At 33.4% G+C, this 26,224-nt stretch overlaps 1 protein-coding gene across 5 annotated transcripts in view; it reads right to left on the reverse strand.

Annotated features, from left to right (window-relative positions):
• The window catches only part of VPS13A (vacuolar protein sorting 13 homolog A), a 249,952-nt gene that overhangs the window by 53,422 nt on the left and 170,306 nt on the right, over positions 1–26,224 (reverse strand). For all 5 annotated transcript variants that reach the window (XM_058565619.1, XM_058565615.1, XM_058565616.1 and 2 more), the window contains exons 48-58: positions 23,561–23,956; positions 22,930–23,034; positions 22,666–22,812; positions 18,316–18,444; positions 17,757–17,890; positions 12,433–12,562; positions 5,655–5,887; positions 2,174–2,327; positions 1,523–1,669; positions 1,241–1,322; positions 333–402 (exon numbers count right to left, since the gene is read on the reverse strand). In XM_058565619.1, coding sequence (XP_058421602.1) covers positions 333–402; positions 1,241–1,322; positions 1,523–1,669; positions 2,174–2,327; positions 5,655–5,887; positions 12,433–12,562; positions 17,757–17,890; positions 18,316–18,444; positions 22,666–22,812; positions 22,930–23,034; positions 23,561–23,956 — 1,727 coding nt within the window. The remainder of the gene's footprint in view (positions 1–332; positions 403–1,240; positions 1,323–1,522; positions 1,670–2,173; positions 2,328–5,654; positions 5,888–12,432; positions 12,563–17,756; positions 17,891–18,315; positions 18,445–22,665; positions 22,813–22,929; positions 23,035–23,560; positions 23,957–26,224) is intronic.

Genomic DNA, 26,224 nt, shown 5'->3' on the forward strand with positions numbered 1-26,224 from the left:
ACTGAGCAGTGACCAAATTTGAAAATATTTTCTTCCTTGTTTCTAAAACAATATGCAATAATTATAGATAACTTAAGAGAGAAAACAAATAAAAAAGAAAATAACCACAATTTAGAAATGCCTATTGTTAATATCTATGAATATTTCATTCAGAGCCTTCTGACTCACCAAGATTATAAAATAATAGATTTTTCCTATGACCTTCATAATTTAATATTTTACACTTAAATCTTTGACTTATCTGAAATTTATCTTTTTAAAGAGTGCAATTAACTCACATACTTAAGTCAAAACATTAAATGAACACACAAGAAATGTATTAAGACACTTACTTAATACGTGATATCTGGGAATGCCCTGCAGATCTCATGACAATACTGACATCTGTAAAGGGCTTTGGTGCTGTAAAGGTTAATAAATACGAGTAATCCATGATGCTTTAAGCAAAAGATAAGCATTTTCTTGCAATTTAATACACACCACAATGGATAACTAAATTATTTACTAAATCATGAGTATCAATCAAAATTACTGATATTTGTAAGACCCATTACAATCTTAATTTCAGACTCTTTAAATTAGTAATTTTAAACTAGAAGTATGCATTAGAATCAGGGAAACTTCGTGAAAACAGATTTCAGGGTATTGCCCCAAACTTCTAAGTGGAGGGGCTTGGGCATGTATACTGGTCAAAAAGTTTCCATGCAGATTATAAATACCCCCTTAGATAGTTTAGAGCCAGTGGTGTGGAGGTAGGGGGTGGAAAGCAAGGGGAGAGGTGGGAGAAGTAGGGCAGTGGAAAGGGAAGAGAAAGTGAGGGGAAGACGGAGGAAGAGAAAGTGAAGGGGAAGAAGCAGAAGGAAGGAAGGACTTGTCAGTTATTCTCATCTGGAGAATATGGAATAGCTGTTAGAAAACACTCTAAATTTGAATTTCCTCATGATTTATTCCAAGGTCCTGGTGGCTTTTAAATCAGGGGTTTACAAATTAGTAATCTTTTTTTAAATATTAATATTTCTAAAAATTTAAATATATATTTCTAATTAATCTTTTCTTCAGTATTCACTCAGAGTTTTGTGGAAAATAGTTGAGCGCTTGCTGGTCCTTTTTAAGCTGTTCAATTTTCCAATGATCCTATAGAAACTAATCTTGAGGATGGTTTCATTTCATATTGCTATAGCAAAATAAACCAAATAGCTAATACAACTATTTTTATGACAACCTAAAAATACAAACAAACCTGAATCCATGGTGATTGACTTGGGAGGTTTAATAGGATAAAACACAAATGGAAATATAGCACCATGTATCTGGTTTTGGATCTAAGAAGATAAAAAAACAGGTCAGTATATTAATATGTTAATTACAGAACCTGACTAGAATAACAGGATTTAAGAAGCGGAAGGAATCAAAAAGTCTAGTTCACTGAAACTGAAGTACTAGATAAAACAGACCATGGGAATATATTAGGTTTATTGCTATGTTCCTTTAGAATATAATTTGACTATCTTTTCAGACTCACCTGTATTCTATAAATTTGAATTCTAAATGATGACTGGTGTGCAGATGTGCTATATTCTACTTTTAATGCTGGAAGATAATTTCTTCGTATAGCTATTACATGTGGTTGCAGAATTTTCATGTTAGTACCACTGGGTGTGAAGCGAACCTGAAAAATATGTCCCCCCCCCAAAAAAAAATTCGTGAAATTTCTCTTTATTCATAATTGGTTAAATGCAGACATTTCAACCAAAAAATTTTAATAATAATATTAATTAAAATAGTAGGCTAAATATCTGATTAGGTTTAGATTGAGATCTTTATAGTCCATATCCATACAATTCACAAAAATATTCACATAATCCTTATAGCCTGGTTCTATCACTTTTCATATAAATTTACTAAAAAATAAAGTGATAAAAAATAATTTTAAAATAAATGAATAAAACAACTCACTGGCTTCTTGTTAACCAAGGAATAGATCATTAGCATCTTAAGGGAAAGTGAGTTCTTAATATAGGTAACTATTCCCTTAAAATATTTTATATAAAGTATGCATGATAGGTTTCGTTGTTTTGTAAGGAAACCAGATTTTCCTTAATAATTCATTAGTGAATCATCTAATTACAACAGATAAAAATCAAAACTTCACATCAGTACTTAAAAATATTACCGGAATGTTAGTGTCCAACTCTATAACCTTATCTTCTGAAGGTGAAGATTCAGTATATTCCTTGAATTCTTTCTCTAACTTCTCAGTGTGCTTTACACTCATTGGCTTCCATCTTGCCTTCTTCTTGGGCTTTGTCTCCCAAACCACATCAGAACTTATAGATGAGAGCAAAATTCATGGTACAAATTTATAAACATTTCATTTTAACCGGTTTATTACATAATTACAAAACCTTCGTAAAATTTAATCAAGTTTAAAAACACGAATTCATTCAACCAATACTTATTAAAATCCTATTCAGGCACTATTCTCAGTGGTAGGAATATTATCAGTGAACATCTCTGTCATTCTGGAGCTTTATTTTAGCTGAGGAGTGACAGTAAATAAGTAAATACAATAAATTAGTGTATTTTAATATATTAGGAGGTAAAATGCTTTTGAAAGAAAAAAAACACAGGGTAAGGTGGATCTGGAGTAGTGGGTTATGTAAAGTGGTGGGGGCTGCAGTATTAAAATAGAGTGTTCAATGCGGGTGTCATTGAGAAGGTAAGATTTCAGCAACCCTAAAAGAGATGACTGAGGGCCGGCCCCGTGGCTTAGCGGTTAAGTGCGCGTGCTCCGCTGCTGGCGGCCCGGGTTCGGATCCCGGGCATGCACCGACGCACCGCTTCTCCGGCCATGCTGAGGCCGCGTCCCACATACAGCAGCTAGAAGGATGTGCAGCTATGACATACAACTATCTACTGGGGCTTTGGGGGGAAAATAAATAAATAAATCTAAAAAAAAAAAAAAAAAAAGAGATGACTGAATTATCCAGCAGACAACAGGAGAAGAACATTTCAGGTGGAGGGACCAGCTACAGCAAACACTCCAAAGCAGAGCACACCTGTAGTGTATGAAGAAGAGCACGTAGGCTGTCATTCTTGGAACACATTAAGAGTAGAAGATGAAGTTAAGACATATAGGGCGAGGTCAAATAATGCAAAGCCATGTAGGACACTGTAAAGACTGAGTTTTATTCTGAAATGAGGAACCACTGAAAGATCATGAGATCCGCGACATGATCTGACTTAAGCCTTGTTAAGAATACACTGTGTGTTGGGATGGGGGGAAAGAAGAAAGAGGATGAAGGCTGGAAGCAGGAAAACTTGTTAGGAGTTCAATGCAGCAAGCCAGGAGAGAAATGGTGATGGCTCTGCCTAGGGTGTGACAGTTAAGTAGTGAAAATTCTATGTGTGTTTTGAAGGTAGAGCCAGCACAGAACTTCTAGATAGATTAGACGTGGGGTGTGAGATAAAGACAGGAACCAAAGATGATTCCAAAGTTTTTGGCTTGGGCAACTAGAATGATGCAGTTGTAATTAACTCCATTCGGGAAGCAGGTTTTGGCAGGAGGAGATCAGGAGATTGGTCTTACACATATGAAGTTTAAGAAGTCTCAGACATCTGAGTAGGGACTCTGTTTAGGCAGTTGGATATACGAGTCTAAAGCTCAGGACAAAGGTCTGGCCAAAGATAGAGTTCTAGAAATGTTTAGCATACATGTGGTATTTGAAATCATAAAACTGAAACACAGAAGAGAAGAGGACTGAAGTCTGAGAGCCTCAGGGCGCCCAATATTAAGCAGTTGAGAAGACAAGCAACCAACAAATGAGACTGAGAATGTTGGGACAGAAAGAAAAACCAAGATGGTGAGGTATTCTGGAAGTCAGGTCAAAGAAACTGTAACAAGGAGGGATCTGTGTTAAGTGCTACGAACTTAAGCAACATGAGGACTGGTAATTGTACACTGGACCTGGCAATATGTAGGTCTGTGGTGATCTTGACAAGACTAGTTTCACGGTATGTTAAAAGCAAAAGCCTGTTTGGAGTGGTTAAAGAAAAAATGGGTACAAAAGAACTGGAGATAGTGAATATATTACTCTTCTGTAATAGACAGCACTTTTGAGGAGTTTGGCTAAAAGGGAAGCACAGAAATGGGCAAGTAGGCAGCAGGAAAAGTAGGCTCAAGAGAATTTTCTTTTTGAGAGAAGTAACACTGATGGTAACAATCTAATAGAGAGCCAAAAACTATTGACGTAGGAGAGAGAAAGAAGAGAATTACTGGATCAATGTCTTAAGAAAGGAAGAGGGAATAGAATATAGTGCAAAAGTAGAAAAATATGTTTAAATAGGAGCACATATGATATACCTATGGTAACTGTGGGGAAGTATGTCGGCACAGTATGTAGGTAAAAATTGCTGATGGGTAGGAAGTTGTGATATCAGAGGATGGGTCTTTGGAAGTTCCCTTTTGATTGCTTCAATTTTCTCAGTGAAATGTGATACAAGGCAGTGAGCTGAGACAGAAAATGGGGGTTTAAAAAGAAACAAAGTGTGAAATAGTAATGTATGAGAGAAGAGAGAGAATGGAACGAATCTAACTTACTGAAAAGACTTATGCTGAAAGACATAAGTACAGAATAAAAAATCTATCCACATTCTAAAATTACTTCACTCTTTCTGTTTATTTAAGTATATAAGTTATTTAATTTTAAGTATTCTATTTTATTCCTTCTAAGATTTATAATCACTTAATAAACAGAAAGGTAGGAATCATGTATTATTCCCTTTGCATTCACATTATCTAGCATATGAGATAGCAAATAGGTTTTACAGGCTTAAAATCTGTTGCCTATTTGAACTTTTTGTTTAAATAATGAACACATTTTTAAGAACAACAAAATATTTCTAAGAAGATAGTTTTTAATATCCCTGTTTAAATGGCATGGATTCCATTCAGTGAGAAGTCAGGGGCATTTCTAGATGAATTTACATAGAAAAATAAATTTAAATCTATATCATATACCTTTAATATATATATTTATTTGGGAGTTTATCTCAAGTAAAGGATTAAAACTACATTATCTTGGTTATATGACTAGAATCCAGAAATCCTCTCAAATTAGGTGCTAACATATATATAACCTAAGCTTACATGAAGTGTTTATGAATAGGAATATTAAGGGCATAAGAGAAACAAAAGAGTTTTACTGGTGATGACTTACATGGGCAATGATAAATACAGTATTACCTTATTAGATATTAAAGTGCCAAGGTCAAATTATAAAGAAATTGTCTTTATTCCTCCAATAAATATTGATGGAGCATTGACAGTGTACCTCGCCCTGCCCTGAGATAGGTGGTAATGGACAACTAAACATTTTCTTATGACATGTTAAACAAAGTATACTTTCGACAGCTGAATAAATCTAACTTTCTAGAGAGCTGGGAGAATCAACATAATGAGGAATTTATAACTTTGATTTTTAATATATCTTTACTTCAAAAGGCAAAAAAAACCCTCAAAAGCACTTTTAAATTAGCCTTACCTTAGTATCAATGAATAGTCAAAACACAAAATTTAAACTAAATTAAAAATCACCATTCTTAATGATTAAGAACTGATCATTTAAATTTATCCAAATTTTAACGCATCTAACCTTGTAATGCCAATATAGGCTACTTCTTGCTTTGTGTAATTGTTGACGAGAGAAATTCCAACATCTTGTAATGCCAACACAATTTCTTGCTCTGCTAACTCTGCTTTCTCACTTTCATATGTCACTTTAAATACCCTTGGATCTTCAGTAAATAAAATAATGCGTTGTAAGCCTTCAAAGAATGAAACTAAATAAATGGTCTTTTTCCCCAAATTTATAGGTGTCATCATATCCTAAAACAAAACCATCAAAAAATAAAAAATTAGAGTTTTGTCCCAAACAACATGAAATCTAGATTCCACGTTTGAAAACTGAGAATAGTAATGGCACCTCCTTCACAGGGTTGAACAAACTAAATGAATTAATATTTGTGTGATATTTGGAAATTTACATAATTGAAATCATTTGATGTTAACTTCTGCCATTATTATTACGAAGTTATTAATCAAGAAGACAGGCCAATTGTTCTTTTAACATCTTAATAAAATCTAATTAGTCTCCCTCTGTAGGCTAATCAATAACACAAAGTATTATTTTCTCTGCTTTATTCTATGATTAATCAATGTGTTATATGTTAAAAGTTGTCCGGTCAGAAATTCATATTTCCTTACAGAGCTGAATCAATATGATAAAACATATCTGACACCTCAGTTGCATGCTCTACAAAGCATGGATATTCACCACAGGATTAATTCTGCAGGAAGCCCTTATATATAAGCATTGTGCTGATATCAGGGTCTTGAGGTTTAATGACAAGATAAATATACTAAATTCTAATAATTAACACTCATGAATTTCTAGTTAAGAGAATATTCAGATTAACAGAAAATTTTACCATACAGTACACATTCACGGTATAACCCACTAAAATTAAAAATTGGGGTTCTTCACATCAAATCAATATCTAGAAACAGTCATGTTACTTATAATACTTTCTAAAATAGAATATATATCACTAAAATTACATTGAGAAAGAAAATTAACTTATTCCCAAATAATTCTGAAGTCTTTCTAATATTTTGTAGATTTCAGGTTTATCTTTATAAACTTCACCTATCATTATGATATAAATATGCAAAAGTACTAATCAACAGATCAAATAAATAAGAGTTTTATATTAAAATATTTTTTCCTGAATAAGTCTAATAATCAGGAATAAAAAAAAGTTAACAGGTCAATTATAAGCAGCCTTCTCAAATACATCTAAAAAAAAAATACCTACACTGGACTCCATAAGAGCAACACTGGAAGACAATGGAAAAAGACCATCAATATCCTAAGAGAAAATAACTCTGAACCCAGAATTCCTTACTCAGCAAAAACATCCTTCAGTGAAGAAAAGTATACAAATAAAGATGCCTAAAGACAAATAAAAACTACTAAATTTCATCATCAGTAGAGATTCACTGAAGGAAATTCTACAGGAGGAATCAAATACTGGCAAAAAGAAAGTGATCCAAGATGGAAGTCTGAAGCAAAAAAAGGAATGTTTTGCAAACAGAATAGCACCTATGTGGGAGAAAACATTTTATAAAATTCAATATCCAGTCATAATAAAAACTTTCAGCAAACAAAGGCTAGACGAGTTCTTTAACCTTTTAACAAACTCTCCAAAAAAACCCCCCAAAACACCAAACTTTGGCAAAGATCATACTTAAAGGTGAAATACTGAAGGTATATAATTTAAGATCAGAAGTAAGGCAAAGATGTCTGTAAACATCACTTTTATTCAACAGTATATAGAGATCCTAGCCAGCCCAGTAAGGCAAAAAGAAATTAAAGATGAAAGGACTTGAAAAGGAGTATTATTTGTAAGTTTCATCATTGTCCATACAGAAAAATAAAAACCAAATAATCAATATTAATAAGAGAATTCAGTGAGTTTTCTGCACAAAAATCAATAAACAAAATGCCATTATACTCCCATATGCTAACAAGATTAATTTTAAAAAGACACCATGAGTTTCTGCTCTGGTAGTTGATGACTAGGTGGTCTTGGACCAACTCTTTTGCTAAGAAAAAAAAGCTGGACAAAAAACAAAAAGGAAAACACATGTTTGAAAAGACAGAAAAGCTAACAAGCAAGTGAGAATTAATGGGGCCAAGATCTGAGAGAGAAAGAAAGCCAATAAAAGTGAACTTCGTATTTGGAGGCACTTTCTCCAAAAGTCAATTGCCAATTCTACAAGTAGAAGCAGACACTGAGAAATTAAGAAAATCAGAAAAATATTGGGTAGTTTCAAGGGAATGGAAGGACCAAATTTGGAGCGCAGGGCATACCAAAAAGAAGGGGTCAACAGCTTAGGCTTTCAGTTGAGTCCCCAAAGGGCTAGGTGCCAGGGTAAACTGAAAATAGACTAGTTCTCACAAGGACTGAAGACGAGATTCGAATCATTTCAATCCCCATTTGGATTAAGGTAATCTCTCCCTAGACTAGCTGCCTGACAAGTGCAAAACCATATCTTCTCAAAAGATAGGGAACATCATACAGAGCCTCAAATTATCTCTGAAAATTTTCATCTACTACGCCCAGTGCACAGTCAAAAATAAACATGCATAAAGAATGGATTTGAGTGAAACCTAAGAAAAAAAAAGAGAAAATATAAAAATATTCACAAGAGATCTAAATATTGGAATTGTTAGATAGGCTTTAAAGTAGCTATGACTAATACACTCGAGGAATTATGTAACAAGATAGAGAATTCTGGAATAAAAATTTCTACAATAGAAATTCTAGAAGTGATAATTTCAATAATTGAAATTAAGAACTCAATGTATGATTTTAAGAGCAGATTAGACATAGCAAGAGAAGTACAGTAAAAAGTAGGTCAGAAGAAAATATCCATACTGAAGGATGAAAAGTATGAAACGATGTAGAACACCATATAAAAGTCGTAAGTGACACACTGAAAAGGTCTAACATTTATGTAATGGTGGAGTCCTAAGGTGAAGAGAAAAAAAAGAAGTGCCAACCCTGAAATTTGACATCCAGCAAAAATACCCCACAAAAACAGGGTGAAATAAAGATATTTCCAGACAAACAAAAACAGATGGAGAACTCAACTGTAGAATCACACTAGAAAAATAGTTCAAGAGAATAAAAATGAACTCAAATGGAAACATGGAGATGCAGGCAGGAATGAAAAGTGGCAAAAAGGAGAAATAGTGGGTTAATTTAAATGGAACATTAATTATGGAAAACTGTAATAGTACTTCTTATGGGATTTAACATATATTTAGAAATAGAACATACAACAATAGCACATAAAATGGAAGGGGGTACTTACACTACTGAAAGAGTGGTACAAGTACTAATTTATAGCAGGTTTTAACAAGTCAAGAATGCACGGCTTTAGGCTTCTCTTAGTGTGATGATGCTTATATGTCCCTTGCAGAAAATCTGTAAGCTATGTTCATCGGTTGTTACAAGAGATATTTGCTATTGTGGAGTAGTGCTTCTTAGGACAAAGTGGCTCATACACACCCAAATGAGCCTTGTTTCCTCAGAACAAAGCTGTCATTTGAGGTGACCAAAGAGAATACCTCCTAAACCGCTATGTGAAATGTCTGATGCTCCCTGTTGGCATGCTGTGTTTCCTGGCCTGTCTCCTCCTGAGTAGGCAGTTGCAGACTGTGTCCTATGATAGTTTTGTGAGTCTGAATGTTTGAGCCTAAAAGCATACTATAGAGGGCACTGCAATATTATATACTAATAAAAGGATCAACCTACCAGGAAGATATAACAACAATTCTAAATTTGTATCTACCTAATCACACAGTTTCAAAATATAAAAGCCAAAATTAACAAAACCAAAAGAGAAATGTATAAATCCATGATTATACTGGGAGATTTTAAACAGCACTCTCACAGTAACAAAACAAGCAAACAAAAAAATTAATCATAGAAGATTTAAACAACACAATTAACAAACTTGAACTGACATATACAGAACACTGTAACCAACAACTACAGAACACATACTCTTTTCAAATACACACCAAATATTTACAAAAACTGACCACATGCTGACTCACAAAGTCAATCTGAATAAATTTCAAAGGACTGAATCAGAGTATGTTCTCAGATCACAGTGGAATTAAGGTAGAAATCAACAAACATAACTAGAAAATTTCCGTATTTTTTAAAAGTAATAAACTAAGTATCCATGAAACCAAAATATAAAAAATAAATCATAATGCAATTTAGAAAAATCTTGAACTAAAGGATAATCAACATAACATAAAATTTGTGAGATAAAACTAATGCTGGTTTTGGAGGGAAATTTGTGACTTTAAGTGACTTCAAATAAGAAGTGAAGAAATTCTGAAAAACAATGATATAGGTATTTCCTATGAACTCAATTGTGTCCCCCCCAAATTCATATGTTGAAGTCCCAACCTCCAATGTCACTGTATTTGGACATAGGGCCTTTATAAAGGAGGCAATAAAGGTTAAGTGATGTAATAAGGGATGGACTATGGCTCTGATCCAACAGGATTAGTATCCTTATAAGAGAGACCAGAGAGCTCTCTCGTTCTTTCTCTGCCATGTGAGGACATAGCAAGAAGGGAATAATCTGCAAGCCAGGAAGGGAGTCCTCACCATGGTCACCAGAACCTAATCATGCTGGCACTCCAATCTCAGGCTTCCAGCCTCCAGAACTGTGAGAAATAAATTTCTGTTGTTTAAGCTATCCAGTCTAAGGTATTTTGTTATGGTAGCCCAAGCAGACTAACATAGTACCTACCTCAAGAGTTTAGAAAAAAATTATCAAATTAAAACCAAAGAAAAATTAAAGAATATAATATAGATTAGAGCAGAAATTGGTGAAAATGAAAACAAATATATAAAAGAGATCATCAAAAGAGCAAAACAATGACTTTCTGACAGTAAACAAAACAAATAAAACTGATAAATCCTTAGCAAAACTTATTAAGGAAAAAGGAATGAAGGCACAAATAATCTATATCAGGAATAAAATAGAGAATCACTACAAATATTAAAAAGATAATGATGGATATTATGAAAACCTTTATATCAATACAGCAGAAAATTCAGATGAAATAAGCATTCTTAGAAAAACTCTTACCAAAATGACACAAGCATAAATAGAAAACTGAATTGTCCTATATATAATAACAAAATAGAATTCATAATTTAAAATCTTCCTACAAAGACAGCTGCAGGTTAAGATGGCTTAGCTTCACTGGTAAATTCTAGCAAACATTCAAGGAAGAAATCATACCAATCTTACATAACCTCTTTTAGAAAATAGGAAAATTGTACCTCCCAACATGTTTTAGAAGTCATCACGACTTCGATCTCAAAATCTGGTAAGGACATTACAAGGTAGGAAAGTTACAGGCCAACTTCTCTCATGAATACAAGCAAAAATCTTAAAACATTAGCACGCCAATTCCAGAAATACAAGGTTAGTCTAATATTAAAAAAGCAACCATATAATTCATCCTCTCAAGTAAGATAAAGTCCAAATATCATATAATCATTTCAATAGATAAAAAATAAAAAGCATAAAAATTGATAAAAATTCGATACTCATTCATTTGTACATATAGACGCACACAACATTTTTACAAACTAAGAGTAGAAGGCAACCGCCTTAATTTGATACAGAGTATTTACCAAAAACAAAAAACCCTACAGTAAAGACATACTTAATTATAAAACATTCAGTTTCTCCTCTAAAATGGGAGTGAGAACCACTGGCCTATTCACAGGAAGAAACAATAACTAGTGGTAAGAAAAAAGACATTGGAATAGGGGTCAAATTAAGATGAAATTTGAAAGACTAATAAAACAATTTCTGGAAGTCACTTAAAATGTTACTGGAAAATTTTATACATAACTTTAATATTATAAAAAACAAATCAACAATAGCTTCTCAGCCAGAAATAAATTTTTTAGTTAGTGGATGCCTAAATGTTCCTCAGAGAAGCTAAATTGACCTAAGGTGACTGTCAATGCAGAGAATATATCTGTTTATGAGGTGAATGCTGAAAGCACACCTCTAAGCACAGTTTACCCTTTATACATAATAGAAGTAAACAATGATGTAGACAAAATAAGAATTCTTCGATTTTTAAACATTTTTTGACTAAGTTAACAAAATAAGAATTCTTCGATTTTTAAACATTTTTTGACTAAGTTAACATTTGAATAATATTTTTAAAATCTTTGGTAGTTTTTTAGAAGCGTAGGCACAAAACAGGCCTTAAAACCAGCAAGGCTGAAACAGATACTTTTTAAAAAAAAAAAGAAAAGGCTGCTACTCAGCCAGAAAAAAATGACGAAATCTTGCCATTTTCGAAATAAGTCAGATGGAGAAAGACAATTACCGAATGACTGCGCTCATATGTGGAAGATAAACAAACAAACATAGATATGGAGAACAGATTGGTGATTACCAGAAGGCAGGGGGTGGGGGAAGGGTGAAAGGGGTAAAGGGGCATATATTATGGTGACGGATGGAAACTAGACTTCCGATGGTGAACACAATGCAGTCTATACAGAACCCTAAATACAACAATGTACACCTGAAATTTATATAATGTTATCAACCAGTGTGACCTCAATTAACAAAAAGAAAGAAGAAAACAGGAATTCACTGGTTTTTCTATCTATTGTTATTGACATTTACAAGTAGTGAAAAAAAGTTTACTTATATTTTTATTCAAAAGATTTTAAAACAAAATCAACTATTGAAGAGGAAAAAAAAAAGGCTGCTGAGAACACCATAATAATCAATCCAGTACATACATCCTTTTGTGTTACTTCACCGTGGCTTTTTCCACATGTCCACTTCAGCTTTCTAGAGCCCACTGGATCAGCCCATGTATAAAATACTGCTTTTCCTGGAGGGAGGGAATCTTCTATTTCCCTGAGAGAACTGACATAAATAGTAAAAGTATGCATTAAATTAAGTGCATTAAATTAAGTGCAAGTATATGAATATATAAAGAATCCAAAATAATACTTCATTAATTCTGAGTCCATTAATTGAAAGTTGTGATAGTTCTGATTGAGTAGACTGAAATTTTTTCCATAATCAATGAAAAAGAGGTTTTCTAAGAAAATGAGACTATTTCAAGGGAAATATATGTTCTACTTAGAAAATAAAAGTCTTCAGGTCTTTGAAACTACTTTGTCAACTTTCATTTTAATACAAATTAATTATGACAGAGAATTATTCCAATTACTTTATCTTACCTATACTAAATCTAAGAGAATTTAATTGGTAACCCTTTCCTAAGTATTGGTCTTACTCGGCAAAAACAATACAGCTCAATTATTTTCAAAAATCATAAGACATGAGATATAAATCTAAGAAATTCAATCAACGCACAAAATGATTGCCCGAAAGAAAAAAATTGGAGAAGTTACAAACCAAAGAAATAATAAAACATAACTTTTCTGAGCTGAAGAAGAAGCTGACTCTGCAGATGAAATGACTTCATTGGTTATTAGACAAAATTAATGAAAACAGAATATCATCCTAGACATCCTTTGTAAAAAAGAAAATAGAGAGAAAACTGCCTATAAACATCTAGGAAAATCAGGAACCCACAAAGAAACAAAAATACGACTGGTTTCACACTTTTCCATAATACTGAATGCCAGAAAACAATGGAGCAATGTCTACACAATTTTGAGGAAAAGAGGTTATGACTTAAAATTTTATGTCAAATTGTCATTAACTTGCAAGAGTAAAATACTTTCAAACAAGCAACAGCATAACAAACTCTTACTGAAAAACTAACTCAAAGACTTTTTCCAACCAAGCCAGATGTGATTCGAAATAAAATTTTAAGAACTAGTGTGTAGAAATATTAAGCAACAAAACCAGTCAAATAAATCAACTTGTTATTAATATGTTATACAATAAATGCAAATGCCAGAGAAAGCCTTGAATAAACTTTTTTTTTAAAGCTTCAGTGCATGGTTGTGCATCCTAGTTGTTAGTTTTTAGTTGTCTATGTGAGCTGCTGCCACAGTTTGACAACTGACAGATGGGTGATATGGTTCCACAATCAGGAAATGAACCTGAATCTTAACCACTAGACCACCAGGGCTGGCTCTAAACATATTTTCAAAAAACTAACCATTTAATATTAATCTGGGTCAAAAATCCAAAATTCATAAGAAACTGAGACCTTGGAAAGAGAAGTTCAAGAAAATGTAAAAGTTATTTCAAATTTTTCATGTGTAAGTTAGCAGATAACTATTTCATTCTCAAAATTTAAAACACATCAAAATCTTCAAGAACAAAAAAGTAATTATATAGAACAGGAACAGAATGTATATTTTCCAAATCATCATTAGAAAAAAAAAATCCATATTACAAAAAAAATATGGCAAGGAATCATAAATTTGCTTATTACAAGGATTACAAATGGGTTAAGGATTTTTATCAAAAGATAAACAGATTCTAACATAAAATTGAAAATAAAATTCTCAACAAAAGAGGAGTATTTAATTATAGAACATCTAAATGTGGAATATCATGCATTCATTAAAAATTGTGTTTTTGAAGCAAATTTACATGTTCACAATAGCTGTTAAAAATGAAATTAAGAAATATAGATAGCAATAGTAAAATAGTGTGAAAAGAAATGCATCAAAATGTTGACAGTGTTGGGATTCCAAGGATTATGGTTTTCTTTTCAGTTTTTCTACAGAATTTTAAAAATTAATTAACAGCTATTATTTTTATCTGCAGGAAACAACCATATTAACAACAAAAAAAGCCAAGGGAAAGCAGAGGAGACAAAAGACCTATAAGCCGTATTTTTCCATGAAAAAATATCAAATGTAAATGTGTTGATCAGATAAATTTGGTTTAAAAATATTTAGAAATGCTTTCAAGTCATATAAATTTTAGTCTATTTAATTCACTGCAGAATATTCCTTATGAAAAAATTCATCTCAAATATACCTTAGGTAGGCAATGGGAATTCTAAAGAAAATAAAAACTAACCATAGTCCTCAGAATGTTAACTATGTATGTGTACATGTCTTAAACTCACAAGAAAATGACAACACAATGTGACAAACGCTTTAACCTACATATGCAAGGTGTAATCAAAAACTGGGTGTATAGATTAAGCTGGTGAGGGAAGGGATCACGTGGAAGTGTTTTTCTATCAGAAAGGAGCACCTATAAAGGTAAAAACACATGGAAGGACCCATAGCATTCAGGAAACAAAGACTTCATTTGGTCTGAAGGATAGAGAAAGAGTTAGGTAACAGAAAGATAAATGATTAGAAAGGTAGCCTAGAAACATATTTTGTTTTAAAAGAAATGGCAAGTCACTAAAGAATTTTAAACAGGAGAGAGCTATGATTATATTTAGTACTTTTGGAAACCTAACTCTGGTGGCAAATGGAGGATTTACTAGAGACAAGACTACGGATATAGATCAAAAATCTACTCAAATAGATAAGAAATGTTGGGAGCCTGAACTGGGATAATGACAGGAGAGATTAAACAAGAGGATAAGATTTTTAAAAACTAGAGTTTAACTAACTGACGGGTGTGGTGAGGCAGAAGAAATCTAGGATGATAGGGGGTGACAGTGCCATTCACTGAGAGGAGGATACGGAAGAGGAGTAGTTTCTGTAGCATAAATAAGATCAGCTTTGAATCACTTTAGGTTCTTATGTGATACTTAGGAGGAGGTGGCAGCTTGAAACTTAAGAGAAGTCTACACTGGAGTAAAGATTTGGGGATCGTCAGCACACAGAACTCTGGATTCAATATTCTTTTAAACCAAAGTTTCAGGTTCTTGATTTAATAACTACTTCTTCAAATAAATCTAAATTTAAATCCAGTGTGTAATTCTTGCAGACTATTTATTTTATAAATTTCCAGTAAGACTGTAATTTTTTTAAGTGTCAGAATTTCAACACAGGATCACATTCTAGTTTTTCCCTTATCCCTTACTTTTACAATTATAACAATGCAGTAGATAAGATTTCTAAACACTTTATGCCTGCACTCTAATATAAAGAAAACTGCAAGGTCAAAGCCAAAGAAAAGACTGAGAAGTCTCTAGCTCAGCCTCAGCCAGGCTCAACCAGATGTCAGAGAACTAAGCTATGAGGCCCTACATCATCCACAGTACGTAAAGAATTAACTTAGCTCCTATGTATCTAGGATGTTACCAGCTATGCAGTATCCTTGAGAGAATCAAGAAAATAGTCACTCAAGTCATTTTCTGTAGGTCTTAATTCTGGAAACACTGGGAAAAGCTACTTGAAGTACATGGATTGAAGGGCATAGGAGAAAACATTTCTATTTGTTTTTGTCAGTTTTAATTAACCAATTTATTATTTTTGTAATATTAATTTCATAGTATTAATCCTAAAAAATAGGCTTTCCTCTCTTTCAACATCTTCCACAGAAGAGAGAATTGATAGGCAAGGAGGAGTCCTAGGTGTTTGCTAGCCCAGCCTTGGGGTCCTCACTCAATGCCTATTTGATTTTAGTCAATGATCAGAAGTGTACATTCAGCAGTGGAAGGAAAGCATAAGTGCACTGATAAATATAGGCCCACTGACAAGTGACACATGAAAACAAACTAAAAAAGCAGACAAAATATACTCAAGACAGCTTGGGATCAATAAGTAGAGGAAGAAAATTACATAAACTGTAGTGGTACTAGGAGGATATTATATCACAGCAAATTGGAACAAATGATGTTAAGAGTAATCCTGAAATATCGAGATTTATTTATGGTCTTCAGAGAAGCTTAAAGATTTGCAGTCCTTTCCTACACACCTCAGCAAGAAGAAGGTATCTACTGTTTGAAAAAAATCTCATTTCACTATTTACATTATGTTCATTAAAAATATGAAAAACTTCAAAAATAGACAAAATTCTTATGAAAACCCTGACATTTTCCTCACCAGATTCCACACCGATTAAGCTTTTGCCATACTTGCTTCAGTTCTTCCATTTTTCTTTTTTTGAAGCATTTAGAAGTAAATTGTATCACTAATCATCAGGGAAATGCAAATCAAAACTGTAATGAGATATCACCTTATACCTGTTAGAATGGCTACTATCAAAAAGATAAGAAAAGAAATAAGTGTTGGTGAGGATGTGGAGAAAAGGGAACCCTTGGTGCACTGTCGGTGGGAATGTAAACTCGTGCAGCCACTATGGAAAACAATATGGAGGTTCCTCAAAAAATTAAAAATAGAACGAGCATAGGATCCAGCAATTATACTTCTGGATATTTATCCAAAGAAAACAAAAACACTAACTCAAAAAGATATATATAGATATATATATATATACACACGCGCACACACACACACACTACATACATACATACAACTGAATATTATTCAGCCATAAAAAAGAAGGAAATCTTGCCATCTGCAACAATGTGGCTAGACCTTGAGGGCATTATGCTAAGTGAAATAAGTCAGACAGAGAAAGACAAATCCTATATAATCTCACTTAGATGTGGAATCTAAAAAAAACAAAAAGGAAAACAACAACAAAAAACCCAAACACACAGATACAGAGAACAGATTGGTGGTTGCCAGAGGTAGGTGGTGGTGGGGTGGACAAAATGAGTGAAGGTGGTCAAAAGATACAACTTTCAGTTATAAAATAAATAAGTCATGGGGCTGTAATGTTTAGCATGGTGACTATAGTTAATAATACCGTACTATATATTTGAAAGTTGCTGAGAGTAAATCTTACAAGTTCTTATCACAAGAAAAAAAATTTGTAACTATGTTTGGTAATGGATGTTAACTAGACTTACTGTGGTGATTATTTCACAATATATACAAATATTAAATCATTATGTTGTACACTTGAAACTAATGTTACATGTCAATTATATTGCAATTAAAAAGAAAGTAAGTTATAGATATAGAGTCAGTTTTACCCCTAACACACTTCAGTATACCTTTTTTTTTTTAATGAGGACATTGTTTTAACATAGCCACGATGCCATTATCAGTATTTATATGCTTAAGAAATCATCATAAAGTCAATGTCTCATCTAGACTCACCTAGACTCTGCTGAAACCAAGGGATATTGTATTTGTGATAATCTTCTTACCTTTGCTTGTACTGAACAATGTCATTCTTGGTGTGATTTATTAACAGGAATGTAGCTGCTCCATCATGATAATCTGAAAATGTAATAACTGTAGAATGCTCAGCCAAGTTAACTTCTGCTATAATACCTCCAAGCTAGAAAAGAGGAAAAGAAAATATTCTCTGTGATCATTTTCTAAAGAATATTAATAACATTTAATAATAAAACTATTCATAACTTAAAACATTGTTTTGATGATTTAGAAAGCAATTCAGGATTTTACACTGCATGTCTGGGAAATCATGAATCTCAATTATTGTATACAGATGGGTCAAATTCCATACGTGGTATATTCCAGTATTCTAATATTCTAGAAAATTATTCCAACTAATTTTCTGTGTAAGAATTTAATTGTTTTATGCCTCAGTTTCCTTTTAGTATTTTTTCCCTTTACAAAAAGAAATGTTTGTTCATTTTTGACGAAAGGAAAAAAAATCATCAGAGATGATTTTGATACAAAAAATAAAATACTAGTAAGTATACAGTAGCTTCTCTAATCACACACAAAAAAATCACTTACCTCATTATCTAGACGCAATAAAATACAATTTTCTTGCTTGTTAAAATGTATCTTTTTTGGAGGGCCTTCATTTCTTTCAACTTGAATCAGAAGTTTATTAGAAGCATCCTCAGGCCAAAAGGGGATACACTAAAATATTTATTACATTACATATATTTATTAAAAAAAAGATTTTATCCTAAAGACCTTTTTCATTTTAATAAACCCATCAGAGTAGATTTAACCTTAAAATAAATCTCTTTCAACACTGCTCTGGTTATTAGGTTGCTTAGCCAAACAGCTCTAAATTGTCAACTCAGAAATGGTTCTCCACTTGTGTGCACTGAATACAAGCAGTAATGGGTACTAAGTTGCAGAACTATGGTAAGTACAGTGCTAGGGAGGAGACTTTAATGTAGTCCAAATCTAGAGAAGGGTTGAAAAATCAGCAAGTAAGTTGAGCTGACAGTTGGGAAGCAATTGATCAGTTTAAAACAAGGGTACATTAGGTTACTAAAAATCATAATCTGGTTGTGGGCATCATTTGGTAATTAAGCAGTAGTCAAAGTACACACAAATGTTGACTCAGGACACGTATTAAGTCCAGAGTCCTGGAAGTCTAACAAGAGTAAAAAAATAAAAGAAATATCCAAAGTTCAGAGTAGGCAATAGGCTCAAAATCTTAAGAAACAACCTAGACATAACTGATCTGGAAACCAAACTAAGGCTATAGGAGACGGTCAATGCACCCAGAAAGAAGACAGGACAAAAGGAGCTGGAAACAAAGTAAAGAGCTAAAAGAACAGGAATGGAGAAGAAGCCTTGTCTACAAACTATTAGGTAAACTCTGTCTGAGTGTGATAGTCCCTGACTAGACTAGTGACTTCACATATTTCAGTGAGACTGTTCAGGTGTGATACTTGATGATCACTATAGGACCTAGGGATAATGCAGCAGTACCTGGGTTTTAGAATCAAGTGCCTTAGCTTGTTAAAGTCAGTTTTATTCAACTTATGGTAGATAATTAATGGAACTAGACATGGGACATGGTTAAGGCTGTAAGAAGAATGTTTCCACTCAGGTCTTCTTGCAACCTAGCAGGAACTTACCTGGGAGAGTCAAAACAGCAGCAATACTAATCCAAGCATATTTCCCACGAGGAACTGAGAAGACTAAAAGTGATGTGCTCTTTGAACATCCCCAAGCCTGCTATTTCCTGGTAGCCTTGGCTTAAAAAATGTATGTTTTATATTTAGTAATATATGCCATATCTTTTTAAAGAGTTATGTGCTCGACCTCTTGAGACTAGTGAAAGGGCTAAAGTACTTGTTTTTTGTACCAGGAAAACAGAGATATAGGTAAGTTTAAGAAATCAACATAGGTAATAAGCATGAGTATGCATCTTAAGTGAAGGTTGACCACGATAAGCCAAAATTAAAATGTAAAAATTTTAAACTAGCAAAAGAATATTTATCTTAAGAAAAGCTGAAATTGAAAACAAAAAGAAGCAGAGAAAAAAAAATAAAAAGTTGTTATGCAGTTATAATTACAATTAACATAAATATAAATTAACAGTTGAAAGACAGACTAAAGATAAGACCCAGCAACATTATCTGCAATAGACACACAAATCTTACAACAGTTACAAAGAGGTGTTGTAAATAAAAGTATGGAAAAAGATATACCTAGAAAATATACAAAGCAAAGCGAAGCTAGAGTCGTAATCTTAGCATCCAGATATACAGAGAGCTCTACATCCAACAAACCAAGAACTTGCAGACTTAATGAGCACATACAGAATATGTGCAAAAATAAATGATCATTCAACAAATATTTATTGAGAGTCTATTACATTTAATCACCGTTCAAAACTCACAAACAGCTCTCCATTTCACTCAGAGCAAAAGCTAATACCCTTGCAATGGCTCACAAAGTTCTGCATGATTACCCTTCATCACTGTTGTGCCTGTTCTCTACTACTTTTCCCTCTCCAGAAATGTTGGCCTTTTTTGCTATCCCTCAAACATGCCAAATATTCTCCACTTTAGGGCACCTACCCTGGCTAACCCTTCTTGTCTCTAATGCTCTTTCCCCAGATATCCACATTGCTGAGGAGTTTAGCTTCTGGCTAAAAACTTGTAACGTGTAATTTTCTAGGTCAGACCATAGGCAATTACAAAGGCTTTATATGGCAGGCCTCACAGGCCAAAGCTGCCCTTCCCATACCAGACTAGGTACATACCCAGGGCATTGCAGTCTCAAGGACTCAGCTCCCACCTCCAGCCATGCTCTTACACATATCCGCATTCCTACCCCAGGCACTTCCATTCAGAGGTCTCTTAATCAGGGCTCTTGGCAGAGGCCTTCCTCAGGAACCTCTGCAAGACCTCTTTATCAAGGAAAGAGAGGAAACCTTGAAGACACTTCTTCTCCACTCTGCCTCAGTGCCTCAGTACTTTTCCACTCCTAGCCCTTCTCCCTTGCCATCTCCCACCCCCAGGTCCATAAAACTACAAGAGCCTTTTGTTCAGGGCTCTCCTGAGAGTGACACAATCCCCACGTCTATGCTGATTCACCTGACCTCTAACGGATGCTGTTCCAGAGGAAAAATGGAATGGGGGGAGTTGGTGCTTCTTCCAGTTTAGTCTCTATTGCTTATACTATCTTAGTAAGTGATTAAAGATAGTATAAGATTGACTGTTACTTTCATTTTGGCTTGTTGTCTTAATCAGCTACTCCAACACCTGGCAGCTCAGCTCCAGCTCAGCTGAGCTCTTGACAATTACTACCTCTCACATTTCCTTTAATTCTGTTTAAACGTGACCTCAATGAGTCCTATCCTTGACCACCTTATGTAAAATTATAGCTCACCCTTTGCTCATTAGAGCTCTTAATACCTCATAGCCTGTCTTATTTCCTTTTCCCCCATTAGATTTATCATCTTTAAACATACTATATATTTTACTAATTGATTATGATATTATTAATCTAATGTTTCCCCACAACTTCACTGAAATGTAAACTACACGAGGACAGGGACTTATGGTTTTGTTAACAGATGTATCACAAGGCATATAAGGAGTACACAACAAATATTCATTGAAAGAATGAATGAACAGGCAGACTTGAAAAAAGGTAGAACTTCTGGAACTAGGAAATATAATTATTCATATAAAAACCTCAGTTGAAGGTTTAAACAGCTGTTTAGACACAGTAAAAATGAAAATTTATGAAAGCTATATATGTAGAATTTATCCAGAATACAGCAAAGAAAGTTACAGAGATGGAAAATATAAAAAAGGTTTTAAGACACACAGAAGATAGAATATGAAGGTCTAAAATATGTCTGATTAAAGGCCCAAAAGGAGAAACTTGAAGAATAAAGGAGAGGCAATATTTAAAGAGACAACAGCTGTAAATTTTACAGAAAGTATGAAATACATGAATCCACAGATCTAGGAGTAAAGCATCTCAAGCAGAATATATAAAAGGAATCACGTGTAGACAAATAGTAGTGTGACTACATAACATCAAAGACAAGAAGAAGATCATAAAGGCAGCTAAGGAGAAAAGAAAGATGACTTCCAAAGAAAGGACAGAATCACAGCAGAATTTTAAACAAAAATGGAAGCCAGAAAACAGTGAAGCAAAATCTAGAACATGTTGATAAAAAATAGAATTGATTATCAAGAAAAATTATCATAAAAGACAGATGATGATAAAAACTTCTACAGATAAACACAAACTGATGGTCTTTACCTCCAAAACCTGCTCTAAAGGAAATTCTAAAGGATGTACATCAAGAATAATGATTCTAGAAGAATGGTTTAAAAGAAGGTACAGTGAATAAAAATAGCAAATGCTTCTCTTACAATCCTAACATATTTAGAACAAAACTTCTTCAAAAGTATCAATCTCAGGTAGTCTTTCAGAAAGCTCTTATCCACAGGTCTAATAGCTGAAGATGGAATAGAATCAAAACTTCACTCCTAAATCACTAGCACCTTCTTAAAATAACTGGTTTAACCCACACTACAAAGGTATTCCCAACAGCTTCCCAGAGACAATAAATCATTTCCTTCTCTTTGCTGCATTTATACCTATCTAGTCTTCTATTGCTGTATTTATCCCTATTTGGTTAGTAATTGTTAATGTCTACCTCCCTTATCAAGTAATGCATTCTTAGATGGCAAGGTTTGGTTTTTAAAAATTAAATATCTAGAGGCTGGTACAAATAAATAATAAATGTTCACAGAACTGAAACAAAATGGGAGAAGGGGGAGTTAAAACATTACATAGTGATTTCAGGTACCTAACTTAAAGGAAAAATGAAAATCCAAAGAGGTACATTTTTGAAATTCATCTACCCACCTGCTCTAAATCAAGAGAGAACCATTTATCACTTCCCTCTTCAGCCACTGATATACGATATTTGCTTTTGTTTTCAATCATATAAAAAGGGGTAAATGTCACAATTCTGGTAATGTTAAAACTGCTGAGGTATATAGTGACACCAACCTAAGGAAAAAAATATTAACATTTCAAAAACTGTTACATTCTTATAACATCCTTATAAAAATTAGTCAATAGACACAGTTTAATAAAAGTTTCTTGATGAGCATAAAATGAACTCACTTGATATTCTATTTTCAGGCCTTTACATTTGACAGCTCCATGACTACCAACGGTATCAATTGAAAACTGATCTGACAATTCACTATCAGTTACCATAAGCTGAACCTAGGAAAAAATATGTCAAATATATTACAATTTAGGTACCTTTTAAAATTCCTACCTAAATTGACAATATTTTTGCTTTTTAGAATAAACTAATATTATATTGTTAACTGCAGTAAACCGTTCCCAATGTTAAATTCTCATTTTTTTTTTTGGTGAGAAAGATTGTCCCTGAGCTAACATCCGTTGCCAATCTTTCTCTTTTTGCTTGAGGAAGATTGTCCCTGAGCTAACATCTGTGCCAACCTTCCTCTACCCTGTATGTGGGACGCTGCCACAGCATGTTGACGAGTGGTGTGCAGGGCCACGCCCGAGATCCAAACCTGTGAACTCTGGGCTGCCGAAGCAGAGTGTGTGAACTTAACCACTGTGCCACTGGGCCGGCCTCTAAATTCTAATCTTTTTAACCTCAAATATTTAATATATCTTATTTCTACCTGTTTCATAATGTTTTATTTTTCAAAACTCTAAAAAACTAAAAAAGTAATAAATAGCTAAAGAAAAATGAAAGTTAAAAAACTTTACATACCTTATTGTTATTAAAAAAGTGCTTTGGCTGAAAAGAAAAGAGAACTGGCTTTTTATAATTAGGTGGATGCTTTCGATGAATTCCATCTGCTTTATACTGTAACATTCGACCAGTTTTATTGACCATCCAATAAGGACTATGAAATGCCACAACTGTCTGGCCAGTATTATAAGTCACATGGATAGCAATATCTAAATCAGTCTTTTCTAATTCTGTAACACAGGTAAAAGTGATGAAACTAATATCTTGCTGATTAGATTTTATATGATATTCACTTTTCCAGTCATGATTAAGATAGTCAAGTAATTTTAAATGTAGCTTGGCTTTATCCAACTCCACAGTACAAATCTGGGCTGAATGTCCTTCGTTTAGAGTAAAAACTCTATGTTCAATCCCCTGCAATAAAAAAATACAATAAATTTTTAAATGTTCCAGAATAATACGCCAAAAAATTCTATTTAATGATTCCAAATGCTATACAAAATGCTTTTGAAATACCTCCATCAAAACAAGTGAGAAGACTTATATTCAAGTTCCAACTCTGCCAACTGTACAAACTTCTAAAAATTATTTGAGATTTGAGTTATTCTATTTGTGAAATGGTTTAAGTCATCTACTTCAAAGGACTATTGTGAGGATAAAATTAAATAACAATATGAAACTCCCACTGGAACTAATAAACATTATAAAACACTGTAATTAGTAAAACATTAAAAAAAAAATCTTATCCACTAGTGATTTTAGTTTTGAAAAACTACAAAATAATGAAAAATGTATGAGAAAATTTATGGTAATCCAAAAAAGCAATCCCTACTAACTCTGATTCTTGATTTTTAACAATCCCTCATCACTCATTTCTAATCACTGTTTATACTGCACCTTATGTGTCTCTCAGAGCTGTTCATTTTCTCCACCCACACTTTCATTACCTAAGTTCATGTCACTGTGACTTCTCACTTGAAGAGTCTCTTAACTGCTATTGTCCCCTCTAAGCCCTTCTCCATACCACAGCTAAACTGTCATTCTAAAAATTAATCATATCCTCTGGAAACTAGCAAACAGAATGTGATCCCTAAAAGCATCAAATTAAAAGTCCTATGAGAATGGGACATAGATAGTACATCTGGATATCTCACCAGTCTTTCCAGCATCTCTAATCTGGTTCCTTCCTGTTGTTATAACATAGGAATCTCTTCATCTTAAGATTTTAAATTACTTAAAGGAAAAATAATATGTTACTGACACTGGACAGGTTAATTAATATTCCACAAAATAGAATAGTAGTGGTGGTGGTGTGGGAGAGGTAAATAAATGGCAACCATGTGCCTGTGAGGCACTGTGCTAAGTCTTTTACATACTGTATCTAATTTTATTTTCCCCGTATCCCACTCATGCAAGTTTTATACTGTCCTCATTTTATAGACTAAGGCAAATGATTTAAAAAGATAATATAACTCGCCTAAAGACATAAACCTAGTTAAGTAATTGAACTAGGACTCAATCTCAAGTCTGACAGTGAAGTACAAATTCATAACCACTACATCTGCCAAACACATGCAAAAAGACATTCTTTTTTTTTTTCATAATTTTTTTTTTTTTTTTTTTTTGGTGAGGAAGATCAGCCCTGAGCTAACATCCATGCTAATCCTCCTCTTTTTTGCTGAGGAAGACCGGCTCTGAGCTAACATCTATTGCCAATCCTCCTCCTTTTTTTCCCCCCCGAAAGCCCCAGTAGATAGTTGTATGTCATAGTTGCACATCCTTCTAGTTGCTGCACATGGGACATGGCTTCAGCATGGCTGAAGAAGCAGTGTGTTGGTGCGTGCCAGGGATCCGAACCCAGGCCGCCAGTAGCGGAGCACGTGCACTTAACCACTAAGCCATGGGGCCGGCCCGAAAAAAATTCTTAAACCACATATACGTTAAATTCTTCCCTCCCTCCCCAAAAATTTATCAGAAAACTGTAAACATATGTAAACCCCAATAATTAATAGACTATAATAAAAGCAATAACCAGTAGACTACAATAAAGAACTACTTTCTTATATCTGATAAGCACGGCAAATGGAATATTTACTTAAAATCTTAAGACGAAGAGATTCCTGTTATAATAAAAGGAAGGAATCAGATGTAATCTGTTAAAGAGTATTTAAAACAAAAAGTATCTTTATAGGGCATAAAATCCTTTTAGAGAACTACCACTAATATAATATAATATAATGTAATGTAATGTAATATAATATAATATACTAATAAAATGATGAAGCAGGTTTTTTCCATTTAAGTCTAGTACTTGAATATTATTTTAATACTAATTGTCATACTTGTTTCAAAAGTTAGTATCCATCTTTTAAATATATGATATACGAAATATACACGAATGGAAAAAATGTAAAAATATACATTCTAAAACTGAAATGATATCCATCTGAAGTGCTACCTTCAGATGATGTGATTATAGCCAATTTTTATTATCTCTATTTTCTGAATTTTCTAATAGGAATATATATTACCTTCATAAATGATTTTTAAAATGGCATATAACATTTGTGTGTGTAATTAGTAGCCAGATTTCTAAGGTGAATCAATGGAAAATTTTTTTTTTTTTTTTGTGAGGAAGATCTGCCCTGAGCTAACATCCACGCCAATCTTTCTCTTTTTGCT

This window comes from Diceros bicornis, chromosome 22 (genome assembly GCF_020826845.1).
Source record: "Diceros bicornis minor isolate mBicDic1 chromosome 22, mDicBic1.mat.cur, whole genome shotgun sequence".
Lineage (NCBI taxonomy): Eukaryota > Metazoa > Chordata > Mammalia > Perissodactyla > Rhinocerotidae > Diceros > Diceros bicornis.